This window comes from Benincasa hispida, chromosome 8 (genome assembly GCF_027475165.1).
Source record: "Benincasa hispida cultivar pf3 chromosome 8, pf3_genome.v1.1, whole genome shotgun sequence".
Taxonomy (NCBI): domain Eukaryota; kingdom Viridiplantae; phylum Streptophyta; class Magnoliopsida; order Cucurbitales; family Cucurbitaceae; genus Benincasa; species Benincasa hispida.
This window is the reverse complement of record NC_143485.1, coordinates 44,260,957-44,282,200: the sequence shown is the minus strand read 5'-3', so window position 1 is coordinate 44,282,200 and position 21,244 is coordinate 44,260,957. Positions and strand designations below refer to the sequence as shown.

The window sequence follows — 21,244 nt, the reverse complement described above, 5'->3', positions numbered from 1 at the left end:
ATAAAATAACTTATTTATATGTATGTTTATAATGTATACTGACTTATAGTGTTGTGAGTCCAATATTGAATATATAAATTTTAAATTTAAGCCTAAAAGTCAAGCTCAAACTTAAAAAATTAAAAACTTAAAAAATTAAAAAAAAATGGGGAATCCCCGCGGGGATCTAATAGGGGATTCCCAGTGGGAAATTAGTAGGAGAATCCCGTCGGGGAAACGGGGAATGGGGCCCCGCGAGGACCCCATTTCCCCGATGGGGAATCCCCGCCCCCGTCGCCAAGGTAGGGATGGGGGGAATTTCCCTCACGGGGCTGGGGACGGGGGACCCTCCCCCACCCCGGCTCGGCCCCATTGCCAAACCTAACAATCACTAATAAGAGAATAATTAAAGAGAAGTTAGCACATATTGGATTTACAATCCAGATTTTGTTTTATGTTTTCAAATTTACTAAATTTAGTGAATATGTGTTTGGAAAACAATCCAAATTTTGTTTATAAAAACTATTTTCGAATTCTTAATCCGTGTAAATTCTAAAAACAACATTTTATGTTTTCATTGTATCCATAATTTGAATTTTAAAATTTAAAATGCATATTTATATTAAATAACATTAAAAACATTTAGAAATATAGTATATGTCATGTTATAAACTCAATTAAATTTTAAAAAATTTAAAAAATTTATTATATAATATATTATAAATTAGATTAAATTCAAATTTAGTCCCTATGATTAGGATAACGTTAAAAGTTAGTTCATATGATTTTAAAATTTAGATTTTAGTTCCTATGGTTTGATAGAACTTTAAATATAGTCTCTATGGTTTATTAGATCCTTTTAAATAATCCCTATCATAGGGACTATTAGTGGAGCTTTTATCAAATTATAAGGGTAAATTTGAATTAATCATAAGACCTAAATTTTAACTTCTTCCAAGTTATAGGGGCAAAATTTTCAAATCCTATCAATTATATATTATTACATACAATTTTTTTTAACATAAAATATGTTCATAAATAAATTAAAAATAATTTATTATCAACTAATATTTAGTGGATAACTATAATTAGTTTGCAATTATTTAAATTAAAATTAATTTCTAAATTCTGCTACCAAACACATATATGTAAACATAAAATACAATTCTGTTTTTATTTAATCCATTATCTTCAAATTTCTGTTTTCAGATTCTCTACCAAATAGGTTTTAATAATTGGGGCAATTGTTTTAAATGTTAAAACTGCGATTTTTCAAGTATAGCAAAATGATACTATCTATTAGTGATAGGCCGCGATAGACCAAGATAGACCTCTATCATTGAGCGATAAATCGTGATAGACTTGGTTATAAAAGTTTATCACAGTCAGTAAAATTTTCCTATATTTATAAATAAATTGACTCATTTTTTTAAAAAATTTAAAAATGACCCTAATAAATACCTCACCACTTATAAGTGTCTAACCAAATAATAGCAACAATAAAATAACCAACCATCCTCAGACGAAAGACTAAGTCATGAGTTTGCACCTACACTAAAATAACCAAATTACAAATATACCCTATTATCCCCTCTCAAATGAACGACCTAAGTCATGAGTTTGAGAAAAGTCAACCGATTAGCTCTTAAGGCTTTAGTAAAAAAATGTCAGTAGGCTATTAAGCAATAGGAAAAAGTTTGAAGTAAATCTAAGCTGTAGCTTTTTCTCTATTAAGATGGAAGTCTATTTCATCATGCTAAGTACGACGGTGAAAAATAGGATTTTTTGGGCCTTAGAATTCAAAGCTATCAGATGGGCTTGAACTTGGGCCTTAGAATTCGAAAATAGAATTAAGTAAACGAAAATTATAAAAAAAAAAATACACAAACAAACAAAACAAAACCGTCGACAGCAGGGTTCGAACCTGCGCGGGCGAAGCCCAACAGATTTCAAGTCTGTCTCCTTAACCACTCGGACATATCGACAATTTTGAATAAAATTGGAATTTTATTTTAGTTATAATTTATAGTATTTGACCTCCATTACTAGGATAAGGTATACGATTGATTACAGAACCAAAAATGAGTTCGCTCCAATTTCGCCCTCCACTAGTTTCGCCATGGAAGAAGAAGAAGAAGAAGAACCAGTATCACTCCCCAAACTCTTTTCCTTCCATGGCCGCTCTTCAAAATTCAAACCACAAACCCATTTTCCTCTCCCATATCCTTTCTTTCGCCCTCTCCATAACCCTAAGCTCACCATTTCCTTCTCTCGCGATCCCTTCTCTTAACTCTCTCTCCTCTCCACTTTCTCCCACCACTCCATTTTCTCAATCCAAGAACTTACCAACTGGACTAGAAAACGGGTATGCTCTGAATTTTGTAATACCAACTGCTTCTGTTCAATTTTGTTACTAGTTCATAGTTTCTGTCTACCCTAAATTTGAATTGGTTTTCTGAATTTAATCATTGACAATGTAGCTAACTGCCTCTTGGGGTTTCCCCCAATTTTGTTCACCTTAATGTTGCAGGAAAATTATGCCCTGCCCATCAACCAATCCCTCTTGTGTTTCAACAAATCCTAAATCATCTTCTTTTGCATTCCCTTTAAACATTCCTGAGAATTTCAGTGGGAATCCTATTCAGGTTTTAGTTCTATGAAATCCGAGCTTGATTTGCTTGAATGTTCTTCTACAAAATTGGTTTCTCTTGGTGGTGTTGCTTTTCATGTTTCTGGTCTACATTTATTTGCAGAAGCTGCAGGAAGCAATCCTTGAAACACAGAGGAATCCAAAAATTCAGGTGGTGGAAGATACTCCATATGGTAATTGAACTGATCTTATCTTTAGAAGATTTAAACTTTGCATTTCAATTTATATGCATATTTTAATTAGACTGCTGAGATAGAGATGAGAATCCACAGTTACCGTTGGCTTATTCTTTTGAATTCAATTGTGCTTTAACATAGATAAACAAGTACATTCTTGGTTGAATTATAGCTTCTAAGTTTGATTTTTGTACTCTAAAAAATAGTTAATAGTTCCTTTCATTGTATATCTATAAAACTATTTTAACTTTGAAAAAGTCTCATTAAGTCAAAGGATATATTTAGCACAAAATTGAAAGCATATAGTCTATGAAGCACATACACTTTATTTTTGGCGAAGTGTCTGTATGAGACAGATGTCAGACATGGATATGTCTTGACACTCATCGGACACCTGTCCAATGTGCTAAAAGACGTATTAGGACTTCTTTCTTTTGCTAATTTCGGACATGACTTTGACACGGTTATGGATCTGGAAAACATTAACTTACAAATTGAGGGTGGGGGAGGGGAAATGACTTAACTTGGTATGTTTTTAGGGAAGTATATTTTGCTTTTGATGTTAAATGCACATGTATTTATCTATAGAGAAGTATAAATATATCAATATAGACACATATTTTATATTAAAAAAAAAGTGTCCCTAACATGTATGTGTCCTACTTTTTAAGACATGTTGCCTTGTCCATGTTCATGTATGTGTCTGTGCTTCTTAGTTCGTAGATTTATTCGATATAAAATAAAAAATTCGAGGACTAATTTCGTTAATCGTTAAACACTTGTTAAGTTCACAGACCAATTAAATAGAACTTAGAAAGTTAGGGGGACCTACGTCAATACTTTTTAGATGTTAAAATCTCGAGCCGTGCGCGTAAAAGAGAGAATGGTTATGGCTTATAGAAGAAGATGGATTCATGATTATGACAGGTCAATATTTAGAAGCTGAGGTGGATGGGAACTTTGGGCGAGATGTGATTGAGTTTTTGGTGAAAGGAGATGTGGCTGCATATAGAATCATGGCTACAAAAGTGACTTATGTGTATCCTTTCACAACTGCTCTAGGAGACTCCAAAGGACAAGAAGAACGAATGAGGAAGATTATAGACCAGTTGAATTGGTATTCTCCAACCTTCGATTCCATGGATGACTAGTACTAATCCTGCTTCTTTCTTTATTCTTTCTTTTTCTTTCCTTTCATTTTTACTCAATCTGATTAAACTCTTTTCAGCTGCAAATATTTTTGCCTTTGATCATATATATATTTAAAAAATGGTTCAACTTCATTCCCATCTAGAATTATTCTGGTTGATATTTGATGAGTTATTTGTACCAACTAATGTTTGAAAAGTATGTTTTAAATAATTAATATGTAAGAGAGTTCAACTCAAGCTATTGAAGTCGTACTAAGCATAGCCCAACGATTTGTATATGTATCATAAATGTAAGAGGTTCAAATTCTCATTTCAATGTTGTTTAACCAGAAACAAACTCAAAAGTTTATTTTTAATGAATAAAGAGGGTAGATTCTTTTTCATTGTTTTTTATTAGGGGATTTTGTCGAAAGTGGATATTTATAGTCAAGAATTTCAATGGATAGTCCTCCTATTCGATTAGTTTCTTTATTTTTGTCAACATTCTAAAAATAAAAGTCGAAATCTTCTTATGGTTTCCATGTATTATTGATCAAGGATAACTCAAATATATAGAAAATTTTGAGATAAAAACTCCCACAATACACCAACGCCTCTTAGCATAAAAAACAATACACCAACGCCTGTTAGCATAAAAAACAATACACCAACGCCTGTTAGCATAGAAAATGATATAACTGTTTTTTGGAAAAATTTTAAATCAATCACAAATTGTTACGTCATTCACTACATTAATAATAACTCCAAATAATTGAATTTGGAACCAATTAGAAGTTGATATGTGTCTCCAAATTGAAGTTGAAAACATAAATTGATAAAGTTTGATGATGTCGTATCTTCATCATTAGATTGAGTGAAATTAATTTGACCCAATTTAATATTATAATTTGGGCTAATTTCTAGTTGAGCCCAAAAATTAGCTTAATTTGGTCCAAAGGCCAAAGTAGATCGAAGTCCAACTAATGGGATCAAGGGTTAGGGTCATGGACCAACCAAGCCCAGACCCACGAAGCCCACCAAAAAAATTCTATAAATAGAGGAGCTCTCTTCATTTATGGGGGTCAGAAATTTTCAAGATCATCCCTATGTTGATCAAGAAGTGACGATGTAATAATGTTCTTTAAATCGTTTTGGTGTCATCCCTATGTTGATTGAGAAGTGTTCTTTAAATATGTTTGTTTAGACCTTTATGGGGTCATCCCTATGTTGATCAAGAAATGATGTAATAGAGTTGTTTAGTCCTTTCCCGGGTCATCCCTATGTTGATCAAATAGAGTTGTTAGACCTTTCCAAGGTCATCCCTATGTTGATCAAAGAAGTGATGTAATAGGGTTGTTTAGACCTTTCCGGTGTCATCTACTATGTTATCAAATAGAGTTGTTAGACCTTTTCGGGGTCATCCCTATGTTGATCAAATAGGGTTATTAGACCTTTCTGGGGTCATTCTATGTTGATCAAATAGAGTTGTTAGACCTTTTCGGGGTCATCCCTATGTTGATCAAATAGGGTTGTTAGACGGAAGATGGGCAAATTTGATCAAATAGGGTTGTTAAATAAAAAAAAAAAAGTTATTCCATCATGTGCAAGTTACAAGTAGCTTTAATTTCGATAAAAATAAATATGGGCAAATTAGTAAAAAAAATCCAAATGATGGAAAATAGAAATTAAAAAAAAAAAAAAGACGGAAGAAAGAAAATGAAACTTTTGAAAAAAAAAAAAAAGAAAAAAAAGTTTCTCTCTTCTTTACCTTTGTGTAGGGTTACTTGAGCTGGGAATGCAGGGCTTTACAGTGCTATTTGGTTTGAATTATTAGATTTTATTAGATATTTGAATTTGATTTGATTTTAATTTTGGATTAAATTAAAAAAAAATCAAATTAAGGATTTTGCCGCTATCAATGTTTTTTTTTTTAAAAAAAAAAATAGATTTTGTTCTCAAATTTATCTTCATGCTAGATTTGAACATATTTCAAGTTTCATCCTTGAATTCAAGTCATCTAAATTTAGCCTCCTGTCCTCAAAGTCAAATTAAATTAAGTATCAAATCTCAAATTAAAATTTTGCTATATTCCAAAATTTGTCCTAAAATTCAAATTCACATTGTTATCCTCAAGTCAAATTAAATTAAAGATAAAGTCTCAAATTGATGTAAAATTTAAATTTGGGCATTTTCAAATTTTATCTCAAATTCAACGCACTCATGAAACCTTGGATGGTCGTCAGAGGTATCAAAATCCGGAATTAATCGAACTGGAGGGAGCAGAGCTTACTGCTAGTAGAACAAAAGCCAGGAAAGGGGGTTGGCTGATGATGGATATTCGGGGGGTTACGCTGTTCGACTGAACTCGTTGGCTCCGCGCTCTATTCGGTCGGAACCTAAAAGGTGGGGGAGAAGCAAGTCGAACCTCTGATCGACCTGGAAACATCACAAATTCTCGGCGTCGAGAGAGATTTGAGATTCCCTACATAGAAGAACCGCTGTTCGTTGACTTTCTAAGGTCTAACCTTTCGCTCCCCTACTGAAAAGGAGCAAAGCGAATCCAAATTTAGATTCTTATCCTTATTAAAAAATCAAATTGCAGGTAAAATCTAAAATTCTTTTCGAATTAAAATTTGGCTATATTCCAAATTTTATCTCAAATTTTAATAAGTTTAGCTTTTGCCATTGGTCCAAATCAAATTGGAGTCAAAATCCCAAATTAAAATTTGGCCATACTTCAAATTTTATCCCAAATCCTAGTACTAAATTCATAGTTTGGTTGGCAAATTAAATGGAGTTTAAATCATGAGCAAATAACTTTGTTTTGACTCCAAGTTCATTTTTTTCGAGATTCATCCACCCACATATGTGCATAAATCTAAAAAAAGTATTTGTTGAAGGAGAAATTTTGGGTCAATCACAAATTGCTACGTTATTCACTAAATTAATGACGAAACTCCAAATAATTGAACTTGGGACTAATTAGAAGTTGAGACTAATTAGAAGTTGACATCTGTCCCCAAATTAAGGTTGAATACATAAATTGGCAAAGTCTAATGATGTCGCATGTTTTCATCACAAATGTTGGATTGAGTGAAATTAATTTGGCCCAATTTGATATTATTATTTGGTCTAAAGTCCGATTGAGCCCAAAAATGAGCTTAATTTGGTCCAAATGCCAAAGTAGGTCCAAATCCAACTAAATAGATCCAAGGGCTAGACCCATGGACTAATTAAGCTCAAGCTCACAAAGCCCACTAGAGAACTCTATAACTAGAGGAGCTCTTTTCATTTGTGAGGTCATAAATTTCATATTCCAAAGAGCCTAGCGAGAATTCTCTATAATCATAAGACTTCTTAACTCCCGAAGTTGACCACACTTGAAGACTTGAAGACCAAAGTCCTTTTGAGATACAAGCATTCCTCCAAGACTCCAAATTCAAGAACATTCACACGTTCCACTTTCATACATCAAGCGTACACATTCAATTGAGATAGAAACAGAGGATCAAGTACTAGAGATCGAACCACATCGCATCAAATCAACATCAACATTAACACAAGTTCCACTCCACGAAACAAGTTTCTCCAAAAACTTTCGTGTGAAGCCAAGACCCAATATGAAAGGAGGGCTAGAATATGAACCATCTCAACATATAATTTCTTAATCACTTGAAGCCCGTTTGGTAACCATTTGATTTGTTGTTTCTAATTTTTAAAAATTAAGCTTATAAACACTCCTTATGCCTCTAGATTTCTTATTTTGTTATCTACTTTACATCCATGTTTTTTTAAATCAAGCCAAAATTTGAAAACTAAAAAAAATAGTTTTAAAAAACTTATTTTTATTTTTCAAATTTGACTAAGATTTCTACTCTCGTCCTTAAGAAATATGCAAACCATTATAAGAAAATTGGAGGAAATAGGCTTAATTTTTAAAAACAAAAAACAAAAAACGAATTGGTTATCAAACGGAGTTTTAACAACGTATAGGTTGGCAAAACACCTATTAGAATATCAATTGGCTTAGTTTTACTATTTGAAACATCTTTGGTTTTACTATTTGAAACATCTTATCTTGCTATTGGTTTTGCAATATCAATGGGATGTCACATAAATAAAAATGTGATAGTTTTGGAAAATGCTTCAATGGAATGGTATAGGGTTGGAGAATACCCATTTGATTTGGATCATTTCTCAAAATAAAAGAAGAAAGCCCGGGAGAAATTTACATGTTGTCGCTTTGATTTGGAAAATTGATCCAACCCATTATTTTTGTGTTATTATCATACCAATGGAAAACTATTTTTCTTGAGATAAAAATGATAAATACATTTGTTAAACCCTATAAAGAAAAAAACCAATAATATGGCGTTTGAAAATTTGAATAATTAGAGAAAATGAAGGAAGAGTTGAGAATTATCTTGTCTAGAAAAAGATTTTAATCTTATATTTGAATCAAAATATGAATTAATTCTTATTTGCTATCATTCTTCCTCACCATTTTTAAGGGGATCTTAGATTAGAAGGGATATAATAAAAAAATTTCTTGGTTCTTTCCTGAGAAATTATCCTTTTTATTTGATTTGACTGATACGGACAATAAACAATTATAACAAATATCAAAATATCAAAATTTCTAACTAATACTAGCTAAATATAATAGCTATATATTTATACAAAACATTCATATTTGAAAATATTTATCAAAAGAAACGTTTCATAATAGCATAGCAGTTAATAATTAAAATAAAATTAAAAAATAAAAATAAACATAAACAGAGTTTTTTTATTTGAAACCCTTGTGATCTTCAACCAATTTTGGGCTTCAATATAATTACCGGTTATCGGTAGTAAGTGCTATAGTGTAACACCCCGCACATTTTTTTAGTAATAATGTAATTTCAGTAACTTTATTATTTGGAATTTCAGTAATTGTTGTTAGTTGGAGGACATTTTTGGAATTTTGGACTTCAAGTGTAAGTGCGTGAATTTAATTGTTGGATGAAATTATTCAAATTGAAAATTAATGGCAGGAATTAATTTTCTTTTGAAACGGAAAGGAATTTAATATTATAAAACGGAAAGGAATTAAATGTAATTATATTCTTTCTTTTTTGTTTTTTTTTTATTATTATTATTGTTTCTTTTTATAAAAAGTCAAACCCCACCCCCTTTTCTTCCTCACGTTCATGAGCCCGTCCGACGCCGCCCAAAACCGCTGCGTCAGTTTTTTCTTCATGACCTCCATCCACCACTGCTCAAACTTCGTTCGCTTTTGCCGTCACTGGATCTATCGATTTGGGTAAGATTTCTGCCGTTTGGGTTTGTTTTCGGTTGATTCTTGAATACTCATTTACTTTTGGCATCAATTGGTTGATACCCATTGTGTTTCAACTTTGGATTCAAGTTTGTGAAGGTATTGAGGTGTTGTTCAGTAAAGTTGGAGTTTGTTTTAGTAAGTTTTGATAAGTTTTATGCTTTGATTACCCTCTTGTGGATTAATTTTGGTTGTTGAGAAATTTTGGTAAAGGCATGATTTTTTTACGAAGCTACATATGGATAATTTATTTAAGATATTGGTAGTGAATTATGTATTTGATTCAAGCTTTAATCATGTAAGCCTAATTTCAAATTATGATTAGGGGGTTGATTCAAGAATTTCATTCAAGATAAGAAGAGTTTGGTTTGCTAATTATTTGGGCTTAAAATTGGAGGTTTGGAAGGTGAATTCGAATTGGACCACACCTTAGGTAAGGTTATCCGGAAATATTTTGTAATATTTGGGTGTTTGGAATTTGGCCTTAACTATTAATTTTAAAGCTTGGTTTATGTTTAGGCTTGATTAAGGATTCAAGAATTTCGCAAAGATTCAATTGTTTTTTGGTTCGACCTAATATCAAGTTAAGTAAACTTACTACTGGAATTGCCAACGGGCTAGATATTAGATGTATGCTAGCATGTTAAATGAAGGTTATGGCAGAATGACAACATGAAAGATTGATATATAACATGATTGTTCTGTTATGAGATCCGAATTATTTATTTATGCACATAGACACTTGAATGCTAGTATGAGATGGTATGTGCTTCCAAGGTTGTATTTGATCTGATGATGTTGAGGTATACATGTATGTTGTAGAACCATGATGTTGAGGTATATGTGTATGTTGTAGAACCATGATGTTGAGATTATATGTATGTCATAGATTCATACAGTGATGATTATGATGTTGAAACTATGCAAATGTCCTTACTAATTAATTAGATGCTCACTAGATTTTGTGTCTCCTTCGGGATTCACCAGTTTTTGTTTCTTTCAGGATTCACCAGTTTGTGTTTCCTTCGGGATTCACCGGTTTATGTTTCCTTTGGGATTCACCAGAGGTAATGGGCATACTTAACTACAATAGAATAGGACTCAGTCTCCTTCTTGTTTCATGTGAATATATGTCCCATGAGGACTAGAGCAGTGTATATGTTTCACCAGAGGTGGGTATCTAGAGAACATAGATGCCTAGCCTGACCCCAGTAGTGGGGTTACTTGTTGTTGTTTCAGGTAAGGGTAGAGATGCACCAGCGATGGACAAGCGGAATTCGTGATCGAGCCACTGGGACTAGTTTTTACGCTTCCGTATCACGAGATTTAAAGTTCCTTTCATGTTTCTCTTAATTTTTAGTTTCGATGTTAAAACTTACTTTTAAGAATTGTTTTTCAGACTTATTTATTGTTCTTTATGATTTATGGGTACCCTACTATTGTTTTAGTTAATTTAATGAAAGTCTTTTGAACTTACCTTATTTAATTAGCATTTATTTCGCCATAACCGAGTGTCGTTTTGAGTCAATGCATGTATGTATTTAGTATCGGCCTAACTTAAGTCCTAGGTTGTCGGGTCGTTACATATAGTTTGTTTCTAATACTCAATGGTGGCACTATACCGTCAATATAGTATCTCTGACGTTGCCAGTATATATAAAACGTAGTTAGCAGAGGTCAATATGGCGTTCCCTCGTGTAAAGGGCGACTTTGGCATCGGCTCTCTCTCGTTAGGTAATTACCGAGGCGAAAGCCGCTCTCTCGGAAGTCCATTTCCCCACCATCTTAGTGGGACTAGTATAATAAACTTTCACTTGAACTACCAAGGCTCGGATTTTCTTTTTTGTAGTAACACCCTTAACGAATTACATTTAACGTCCCTTTATGACTTTCCTGTGAGCCCAAAAAAGAAAAAGAACGGACTAAAGCAAGGAGTTCAGTGGCCATACATAGTGAAGGGGATGGGGTCAACCTCTTTCATGACCCATGGCCTTCCTTCTTTGTTTAAAAAACACGATATGTTTTCAAATCAAATAAATAATTATAAAAGAAGTACTTTTTTATTTCTTTATCTTGATTTATTTATAAATATTTTTAGTAATCTTTAATATATTGGTATTATTTATATATTAGGATTGGAAATATCTCTTCTTTTGAGCCCTTACTTTATCTAATTTATCTAAATGGAATTGAATTGCTAATCAAATTGTTATTTCCATTTGTTTTTTTTATTCATTTATAATTCTTTTGTTTTCTCCATTGTAGGCGGTTTTCATTATTCACATTAATATTGACAACAGTGTATCAAACAAATATAATCCGATCGTATATAAATGAAGTTTCATGACCTTTTCTTTTCACGCACATGATGGTCTCATTGTATTTTCTGTGATACAAAAAATTACTTTTGCGTGATATGATATAAGAATATTTTTTTTATTGGAATATTTTGATTACGTCGTGTAATTTCATTTCTTTTGTTATTTTGATTTCGATTGTATCTACATAGAATTTTTTTATATATATTTTTGGGTTGCTAACTCAATGATGGAGTACTCGGCTTTTAAGTGCGGCTAGCATCTTTTACACATTTCTATGAAGTAATTGATTCGTCCATACTGTTGGTAGAGTTTGTAAGACCGCGACTGATCCTGAAAGGAATGAATGGAAAAAGCAGCATGTCGTTCAGAAAAAACTTTCTTATGATGAATTCGATAATCCTTGGAATTATCTTAATGAACAAAAAAATAAAAATAAAAATTGATAAAAAAAAAAAATAAATTACATGAACTTAGATTAATCAATATTGATATTTCTATGCAAGGATTCAGACTAATGAATTCGTTCATTTAGATTGATTGTCTCCATATGGGATAATTCTAAAAAGAAAGAGTTTACAAAAAACGAGAAAAAGGGATTGGGTAGGGTAGAGTGGAGTCAATTAGATGTATTGAATCGAATTTCTATAAGACAACCTTTGGGATGTTTCGAAGAATGATTCTAGAATTTGATGGAATTCAAGATATGAATAATTGGTTTACGTAAGGGAAGAAACACATGTATGTGTTATATTAGATATTAACTAGTTATATAGGAACTAAAGATATATCTAGTCTGCTTGGAGTTTTTAGTTGGATAAATCTTAGTGATGGAATAATAAGTTATAATTCATTGGTTGATTGTATCATTAGCCATTTCTTTCTTTTGGTGTGAGGAACTTATCATAAATCCACTGATTTCTAAGGGAAAAAGACTCGAGATATTAGAAAGCTGCCTCTGACTAACTCGTAGTAAGCCCAAGCTTCAGATCCATTCCGATCCTGGTTTTTCCGTCTTCTTATTCTGATGATGATGAATGAGCCATTGATTTGATCGAACTTGAATGAACATCATATACCCTTGTTGTTCGAGCTGATTCAAAAGCATTTGTGGAAGCAGGCAGATAATACTATGCTATGTTCGATGTTTGTGTTATCCCTATTTACTTTGTTTGTTGGAGTCGTAGGAATTCACTCAATTCAATCAAGAAGCAATTGATTTGAATATATTAGACAAATGGTTAACGCCATCTATAAACTTGTTACATGAAAGTTCAAAAGATTCTGAAAATTGGTATGAATTTATTAAAAATGCAACTTTTTCTGTGAGTATAGCTTCTTTCGGAATATTTATAGTTTTACTAATAATTTTTTAAAATTTTTGTTAAAAGTTTGAATTTTCAGAATTTTCAGAATTTGTTAAAAGTTTTTTAAAAGTTTTGTTAAATATTTGAATTTTCGTAATTCATTTGTTAAAAGTTTTACTAATAATTTTTTTTTTTAAAAATTATAAATATGATATATAATTGGTCATATAATCATGGTTACATGGATGCTTTTTATAGACTATCCTTAATTGGGGGTATAAGAGTATTAGCTGAATTATCTTATTTTTTTTTATCGATGGGTAATTGATGGAATTACCAATGCGGTTGGTATTCTGAATTTTTTTGCAACAAAAAGTATTAAATATGTAGGAGGTGGTCGAATCTCGTCTTATATCTTTTTGTATTTAGCTTATTTATTTATTTTTATATTATTTATTTATTTTGTTTTTTATATTATTAATTTACTTTGTTTTTTTCTAATATTTTCAAATTTCTCATTTTTTATATATTGAAATGGACGATTCCATCGTTTATAGTTGAAAAGAATAGTCACAATAGGTTTTTCAAACCAGAAGAGAGATTTTTTTTTTAAAATCTATTTCTAACTTCGAATTTTCTTTATTTTCATCTGCCATTTAGTACGTGATAAAAGCATAGAGTTGAGTTGAGTTGAGTTGGTAATTATTATCTGGAGAGTTAAATTGTCTGTATTTGCAGTTGAGTTGAGTTGGTAATTATTGTTTGTGTTTGTTGTTCAGAGTTGAGTTGAGTTGAGTTGGGGTATTTGATATAGTTTTTTGTGAATGAGATTAGTTCTATCTTTTTGTTTGTTTTTTATTTCATTTTTTATTTTTTTAATTTTATGCTTTGCTATTGTTGATTAATATTCAAATATATACGTATTTTCTCAAATCATTTATGACATAAACTGGACAATCTCAATTTTTTAATCTCAATCTGTAGAACATAATAGATTATTTTTCATATATTCTTTTAAAAAAACTGTAATAATTCAAACTCTCTTCAATCTGTAAAACATACCAACAAAATACATTTCTATTGCTACTCAATTAATTGGTATATTGTATATTGTATGTATATATATTGAAGGTAATTATCCCAATTACTAATGAATTGGTATATTGTATGTATATATATTGAATCTTGCTAACTTAACATTATTATTTCACATATCATACCGTTTATTTTTATATAATATGGATAGTATATCTGAAATTGAATTGTTCATAGGATAATTACCTTTCATTGATTATGATGGTAAGAATGTGATGTAGTATAGTAATATTTTTCAGAAGATCACAAAAATAATATGAACCGATCGAACATGTGGTCATTTCCAAAAAAAAATCACAAAATATATGTTTTTTGGAGTTGAAATATTAGGTGGTCAGTCTAGTGGGTCCGAACAAGTAGGCGTGTACATTACCGTAGTCGTTTGTCTTCTGGTACAGCTAAGAAGAGGTTTGTTTTTTGTATGTCTGTGCCAATGATATCTATCATCCTCAGTGAGCCCTTCAATACCAAATATGGCATGAACTACTTTCTTCTAACGCCCAAATTCCATCTCATATTTCTCGGCTTGCCATGCGACAAGTCTACCCATTTGCGCTGACTGCATATCGGTAGTTGATCGCATGATGTCGATCATTTTATTTTGGAAGGTGAGTCGTTTCCTCTTACTCCCTCTAGATGGCTCCGTTGATACGTTCGCTCTGTTGGTGGAAATATCTAGTACACTTGCTCTCCTCGTGGACATATCTCCTTGGTCTTCTTCCATTGCATCCTCAGGCAGTTAGGTTTGTTCAGTATCAGGGGCAGGGTATTCTTATGACCCTTCCGAATCTCGTCTTCCATTTTCCGGAACAAATTTGACACCATCAACACTGGTGGCTCGCAATAGTGCCTGATTGCCTTATCCTTCCCAAACACACTTGATAGTTCATCATAATGGGGGAATGACTTGTTCCACAATCCCTTCGCATTAGGATGACTTTGCATTCGTATATGGGAGTGATATTAGAAATTATACAAAAACAGGTTCGGTGTACATTGTTTAACATTGTAAAAAACTTACTCGAACCCAAACATCAAATACCTCCCTTTCCACCTGAACGCACTTAAACTCCTCGTTCCATCTGAACCTTAATTGATTTAACATCTCCGTTACTGCCGAATATTGTTTCTTCAGACTTCTAATCTTACATTCGATAGTGCTCTGGTTTAGGTCACACCCCATAAACTTCTCATCCATTATGCGTTTCAAATGTTGTAGATATCCCGGCCGGAAGGTCCCATTATCAAACTTCCAACCGGACTCCACCAAAGAGGCTAGGACATTGACCAACCCAGTGTCCTCGACTTTTATCCACGTATGTTTTGATCGTTTTCCATCATCTGCCATTCCAATTCATCCATGCATACATCGTAAAGGCATTACTGAAAATTAAACAGCTTCGTGCGACATGTTATAAAATAAAAAACTAAAACCATGGATTGAAATAGTCGAATTAAAAATATTCACGAGATAAATGAAACATAGGAATATTGTTCAACAAATCGAAAATATGTCTTTATTCAAAAAACATAATCATGATCTTTGCCGTTGAGAAAATATTTTGGTAGCCAAATCATCTCTAAATTTGGTCAATTCGTCTGAGGTCTCAATAAATTCAATATTCTCTCCCTCCATAACAGCAGACGCAGGATTCTCGTACAACGAATCATCAAATGAAGTACCAATTCCCATCTCCTTTGTGATTAAGTTGTGAATCAGGCAACACGCAGCTATTGTTCGACATTGGACTTATACCGGGTAGAAACATTTGTCCCTAAGAATTACCCATCAGCCCTTCAGAAGTCCGAATGCTCGCTCGATAATATTTCTTGCTGACGAATGCTTCATGTTGAAAAATTCTCTTGGTATTGTCAGTGTGTTACCCACTCCACGCCAGTTTGAGAGATGGTAGCGCTCCCCTCTATATGGAGCCAAAAATCCTTCAACATTAGGGTAACCAACATCGCATAGATAGTAGTATCCCGTATCATTTTCGGGATTGTAATACATGTCTATTTGTAACTAAATGTTGCTTTATGTAAATGAGTGATTTTTATACCCTTTGGAACCCTCAAACAGTGCGGTCATGCAACTGCATCCTCAGGACCGTAGAGTCGACAGTCGAGCTCTCCCTGGCATAACGAAAATGAATTCTCCATTTTGGTTAGACACCGCAAGAACGTTTGTGGCGATTTCCCTCTTCCTCGTCCTATATCGTGGTCGATCTACAACATTGACATTCACTTTCATGTACGTGTTGTCCAATGCCCCCAGGTAATTCTGTTCAAATTGTTTAATCATGACAATTTGAGAAGATGTCAGCACAATTTATTTCGGATGCATTTATAGAACGGTATTAGAACTTTTTTCTACCTTAAACCTTTTCCATCATCCATTGGTACATGCACTTGTAATTGGTTTGGAAGTTTTCAACAACATTGTGTGTTGCTATATTACTGCTCTAAGAGTTGCATTGAAATATCTCGAAATCGTCTCGCCAGATCTCAAAAAATGTGTTCGTACTACTCTATTCTTCACATTATGCGCAAGAATATGTAGAAACATTGCTACCATCTCTTCAATACCAACATATCTACCTGACTCCAAACATCCCATCGTTCTAATCATGTTGCATAAAATCATAAACGTCCTTCTATCCATCCGAGTACTCTCACAACACACCAAGTCACTCTCGTAAATGAAGCAAAAGAACGTCAATTACCGAATGCAGTGTCTAACATTTGCTAGTTGTTGTTCTATCCTTCTATTATTATTAAGCAGCATTGCCAAATGAAGAATAATTGTCTTTGAGACTCAGTAATACTTGTTATGATTTTAAACAACTCCTGAACTGTCTCCATCTTACTAGGAAAATGGGGGAAGTATGTAGATCCTAAAAGGATGATTACGCTTATAATCAATGAACTTCAGTTTAGTTACAAAATGACAAGTCGTGACAACCTAGTACATCACTCATATCCGACTATCCGAGCCAAGTATACATTACGATCATCCCAAAATGAAGCCTATTACAGTTGCAATAATTGTACTACATTGTTCTACACCCTGATCACTAACTTGTCCAATGTGTGTTGTACTGTAAGACCTATACGCATGCTCTGTTGCATCAAATATTTCATAGGACTTGTATAATGCCCCTTGTACCCACTGACTTGTCCATGACATTCATGCCAGAATAGGTAGATCCCTAGGATACGACCAACGAAAACGACATAGAATTTGTGTTTTTCAATCTACCTATAATTTCAGGACATGGGTAGTCAATACCAGTAATCAACGTTGAAGTGAATGGTTTTTTGGGGAGTTAGGATGTAGAGGTTATGGTATAAGGGCCTCCTCATACAACCCATTAGTACCTATAAAAAAATTAAAGTGTGTAACTAGGTATGGTAGTTGACATATTATAAATGTCTCTTAACGTAATAGTGTCAGAAGTCGACATAAGTATTATAGCACTTGACATATTTGGATTTTCATGTGCCTAGTTAATTTTCAAATTTTATTGTAAGAAATTTTTCATTTTATTTAACTTAAAAAGTATGTAAGTAAAAACTATTATAAATAAAAGTATAGTTATTTCACTATTAATAAATAATACGGTTGCACATTCCAAACGTTTATTGCACTATAAATAAAAGTATAGTTTCAAACTTATAAACTTATTTCAGTTGGTACATTTTTAACTTATTTCACTATTAATAAAACTTTTATTTCAAACTTCTATTTCATTAATAATAAAAGTATAGTTATTTCACTAATAATAAATAATACATTTGTACATTTGAAACGTGTGCACTATAAATAAAAGTATAGTTTCAAATTTATAAACTTATTTCAATTTATACATTTTTAATTTACTTCACTATTAATAAAACTTTTATTTCACTATTAATAAAAGTATACTTATTTGACTATTAATAAATAATACATTTGTACATTTCAAACTTTTATTTCACCATTTATAAAAGTATAGTTTGAAATTTATAAACTTATTAGGCTTATTTTGAAATTTATTAAACTTATAAGCTTATAAACTTGTTAAGAAAAGAAATGACTCCTCATAAGTGTATTATTTAATACTTCTTAGACTTATTTTAAAAATCATACAAAACATACAATTATGTTTAGATTAATAAAGTGAACAATTAGAATTAATGTTGGATTAATATTTGAAAACATCATAATTAATTAAGTTATAAATAGAGATGTCCAATTTCCCCACGGGGATGAGACCCGTCCCGATTCCCCGATTAGGCGGGGGAATGGGGGAGAGAGTGAGGGAAAAAAATTTTCCGTGAGCTAAACGGGTTATCCGTCCTCGTCCTCGCCCCGATTAGCTTTTACATATTTATTTAGTATAGTTATCTAATGTTATGTTATTATTATTATTATATAAATATTACATTTAAATTTCAAATTTGATTATTTATTGGGAAACATAATGAATATGTTTAAATTGAATGTTTAAATTTAGATTATATATGTGAATAATTTTATTTATATTTATTTCTTTTTACTAAAATAAATTAATTAGCTTTTTTAAGCTAAAATTTGATATCTTTAAATTTAAATTGTCATATAAAACTAACCATAATAAACAATGTAGTGATAAAATTAATTATTTAATTAAAATTTGCTCACATGAGTGATTGAAAAATTCCCCATGGGGAGCGGGGACGGGGACGGGGATGGGGAATGGCATCCCAGCCCCATCCCGCCCCGTGGACATCTCTAGTTATAAGTTCTAATTATAGTAATTAATAAAGTTTTAAGTTCAAATTCATTTGTTTGTGAAAATATAGAAATTTAATTAACAAAATTATAAGTTTGATACTGTGTTCATAATTTAATATACTTTTGATAATGGAAGATGTAAATGAATATAACTTTGATAAAAATTGTGAGTGAAATGAATTCATTTGATAAATGAAGATGTAAATTAATACAAACCAAAATTTAACAATACAACTTTGAGTTCAACATAGTCTTCTTCAAGAAACATACGAAAAAAAAATTTCACATTCTCACAAGGGAGAAAATGTGGGAAAATGTCCAACATACAAGTCCAAAATACATAACCATGATGCATTTGAAGTAAAAAGTCCTCAACAAGTAGAAGAAAGAAAGAATAGAAAGTAACGAAGATCATTCCGAACTTAAAACTTACAAACCTCTAACTAGTTACGAAAGATATGTACGATTAGTTTGGGTCGTACACGGAAGAAAAAGAAGTGCAGTTAGACCGTAGTGATAATGTATATTAATACGATTCAAGTAGTAATAAAAGATACGAGATCATACCTTTATTTACGTTCCAAGTGAGCAATGGTGAAGGCAGTCCACAACTAGGGGGCAGAATAATCGGTTGACGGCCTAACAAAAACAAGAAAATGTTAGCCACATATCTTAATTCGATTATAAGGAAAGAAGGAAGCATACCTTATATGGATGGAATAAGTTGAGATTAGATGTGGAAGAAGGAAACAAAGTATATTGCAATAGCCAAACAACACATACTAGAATGGAAAATAGATTTAAGAGAAAGTTGAAATAAAATGGAAGATTGAGGGACTTACCAACACAGTTTACGGAGTTTGTGGAGAAGTCTAAAAAAATATGAGGACATATTAGGATATAAGTAGAGAATACAATGAGTAGAGTTCACGAGGAAGGTTAGGTAAACTTAAGTGCATCTAACTCAATAAATTCAAACAGTAAACCCATATTAAAGACAATCAAGTCAAAAATAAATAAATTAAGTAATGGTCAGGTTAGTATTAATTTAGTAGTCGAGCTAAAAAATGACATAAATACAACATAATATATCATACAAATTAAAAGACCTCAAGATTTCAAAAAGCTATTTGATTGGAACAAATTTAACTCCAAGCAAACAAAATAAACAGATTCAACAATTCCAAAATTGAAGTCAGTTTTAAATGTACAAAAATTAAATTCGTTTGAATGCTGAAAACAAATTTAATGGAATGAAACAAAAAATACATTTACTCAGAAAACAGGTTGAAAGGAAATAAAACTAAAACATAAATCATACTCAAAAAATAAGGAAAAACAGATTCAAAGGAAATAAACAAAAAAAACATTCAAAAGATAAAGAAAAACAGAGATGCATGCCATATTTTAATCTAAAAAACAGTTTGAAATCATCATCGGCCTTCAGGAAAAAAAAATAGAAAACAAACATGTTCTTGGGTGGATTGACCCTACCAAGCTCCAATAACACAGTCTGCATCCCCTACCAGGAGTTAACTTGCCTCCAATTTACATGGAAAAACATAAGAAAAACGACAAGAGGACACATGATTTAATATTGAAGCCACAAGAGAAAATTTGGATAAAAAAGTATGGAAAACAATCAGGAAGTAGATCAAATATGAGCAAGGAAAAGAAGAACAGAGACGGATTTAATATAACCCATTTGAGCCAGTGGAAAAAACAGTAGATAGTAGTTGTAAGAGAAATAAAAAGTTATAGAAATTATAAAGGTTTGCAAGGAAGGAAATCAAACATGGAAGAAAGAACATCAAACATGCAAGGAAGAATATCAAACATGCATGAGGAAGAACACGGATTTAATAACAAATAAATTGATAAAAAAAAAAAAAAAAACTCATTCAAGCAAGTGGAAGAGTAGATAGTAGGAAGATAAAATTATCAAGGTTTGCTTTAGATAGTCCAGAATTGGAATCACAAAATAGAGCATTCAATAGTCTCGAATCAGAAAATCAAACAATGAAGGAAGAACATCATGCAAGGAACAATATCAAACATGCATGAGGAAGAACAGAGACGGATTAATAACATATAAATAGATAAAAAAAAAATTATCAAGGTTTTGCTTTGGATAGCAGGAATCAGAATAAAACAATAATATCAAACATACATGAGGAAATCAAGATGGATTTAATACAAATCTTCAGCGTAGAACAACGTAATTGCAAAAAAATAATAATAAAGAAAAAATAAAGAAAAAAACTAGATCTACTATAAAATTTAAAAAAAAAAAAATCAAAATATCATTAGATCTACAACAAAATCGTTCATATCTACTATATCTAACAAGAAACGAAAGAATAGTATTAGGAATAGACCTACAAAGAAGCCAAAAAAACCCATTCGAAATTAGAGAAATGAAGAGACGTACAGAGAAACAAAAAAAAATACATGGAGGAACCAAAGCAGAGAACGAAGAGATGAAGAGAAATACAACCCATTCCAGTCGGAGA

At 31.9% G+C, this 21,244-nt stretch overlaps 1 protein-coding gene and 1 non-coding gene across 2 annotated transcripts; one reads left to right on the top strand and one right to left on the bottom strand.

The window, feature by feature from the left end:
- Positions 1-1,882: 1,882 nt before the first annotated feature.
- TRNAS-UGA (transfer RNA serine (anticodon UGA)) lies at positions 1,883-1,964 on the bottom strand. The gene has a single exon. It is a non-coding gene; the product is annotated as a tRNA-Ser (tRNA).
- Positions 1,965-2,004: 40 nt separating this feature from the next.
- LOC120082674 (thylakoid lumenal 17.9 kDa protein, chloroplast) lies at positions 2,005-4,088 on the top strand. The gene is made up of 4 exons (XM_039037941.2): positions 2,005-2,344; positions 2,510-2,624; positions 2,733-2,802; positions 3,733-4,088. Exons 1-4 carry the CDS (start codon positions 2,061-2,063, stop codon positions 3,954-3,956), a joined length of 693 nt encoding a protein of 230 aa, XP_038893869.1. The 5' UTR covers positions 2,005-2,060; the 3' UTR covers positions 3,957-4,088.
- The last annotated feature ends 17,156 nt before the right edge of the window (positions 4,089-21,244 follow it).

Excerpts from the sequence above, each read along its gene's own strand:
- LOC120082674 (XM_039037941.2), top strand. The coding sequence starts at position 2,061 with ATGAGTTCGCTCCAATTTCGCCCTCCACTAGTTTCGCCATGGAAGAAG. Across the intron at positions 2,625-2,732 it reads TCAGTGGGAATCCTATTCAG|AAGCTGCAGGAAGCAATCCT; the intron begins GTTTTAGTTCTA and ends ATTTATTTGCAG. Across the intron at positions 2,803-3,732 it reads GGTGGAAGATACTCCATATG|GTCAATATTTAGAAGCTGAG; the intron begins GTAATTGAACTG and ends TGATTATGACAG.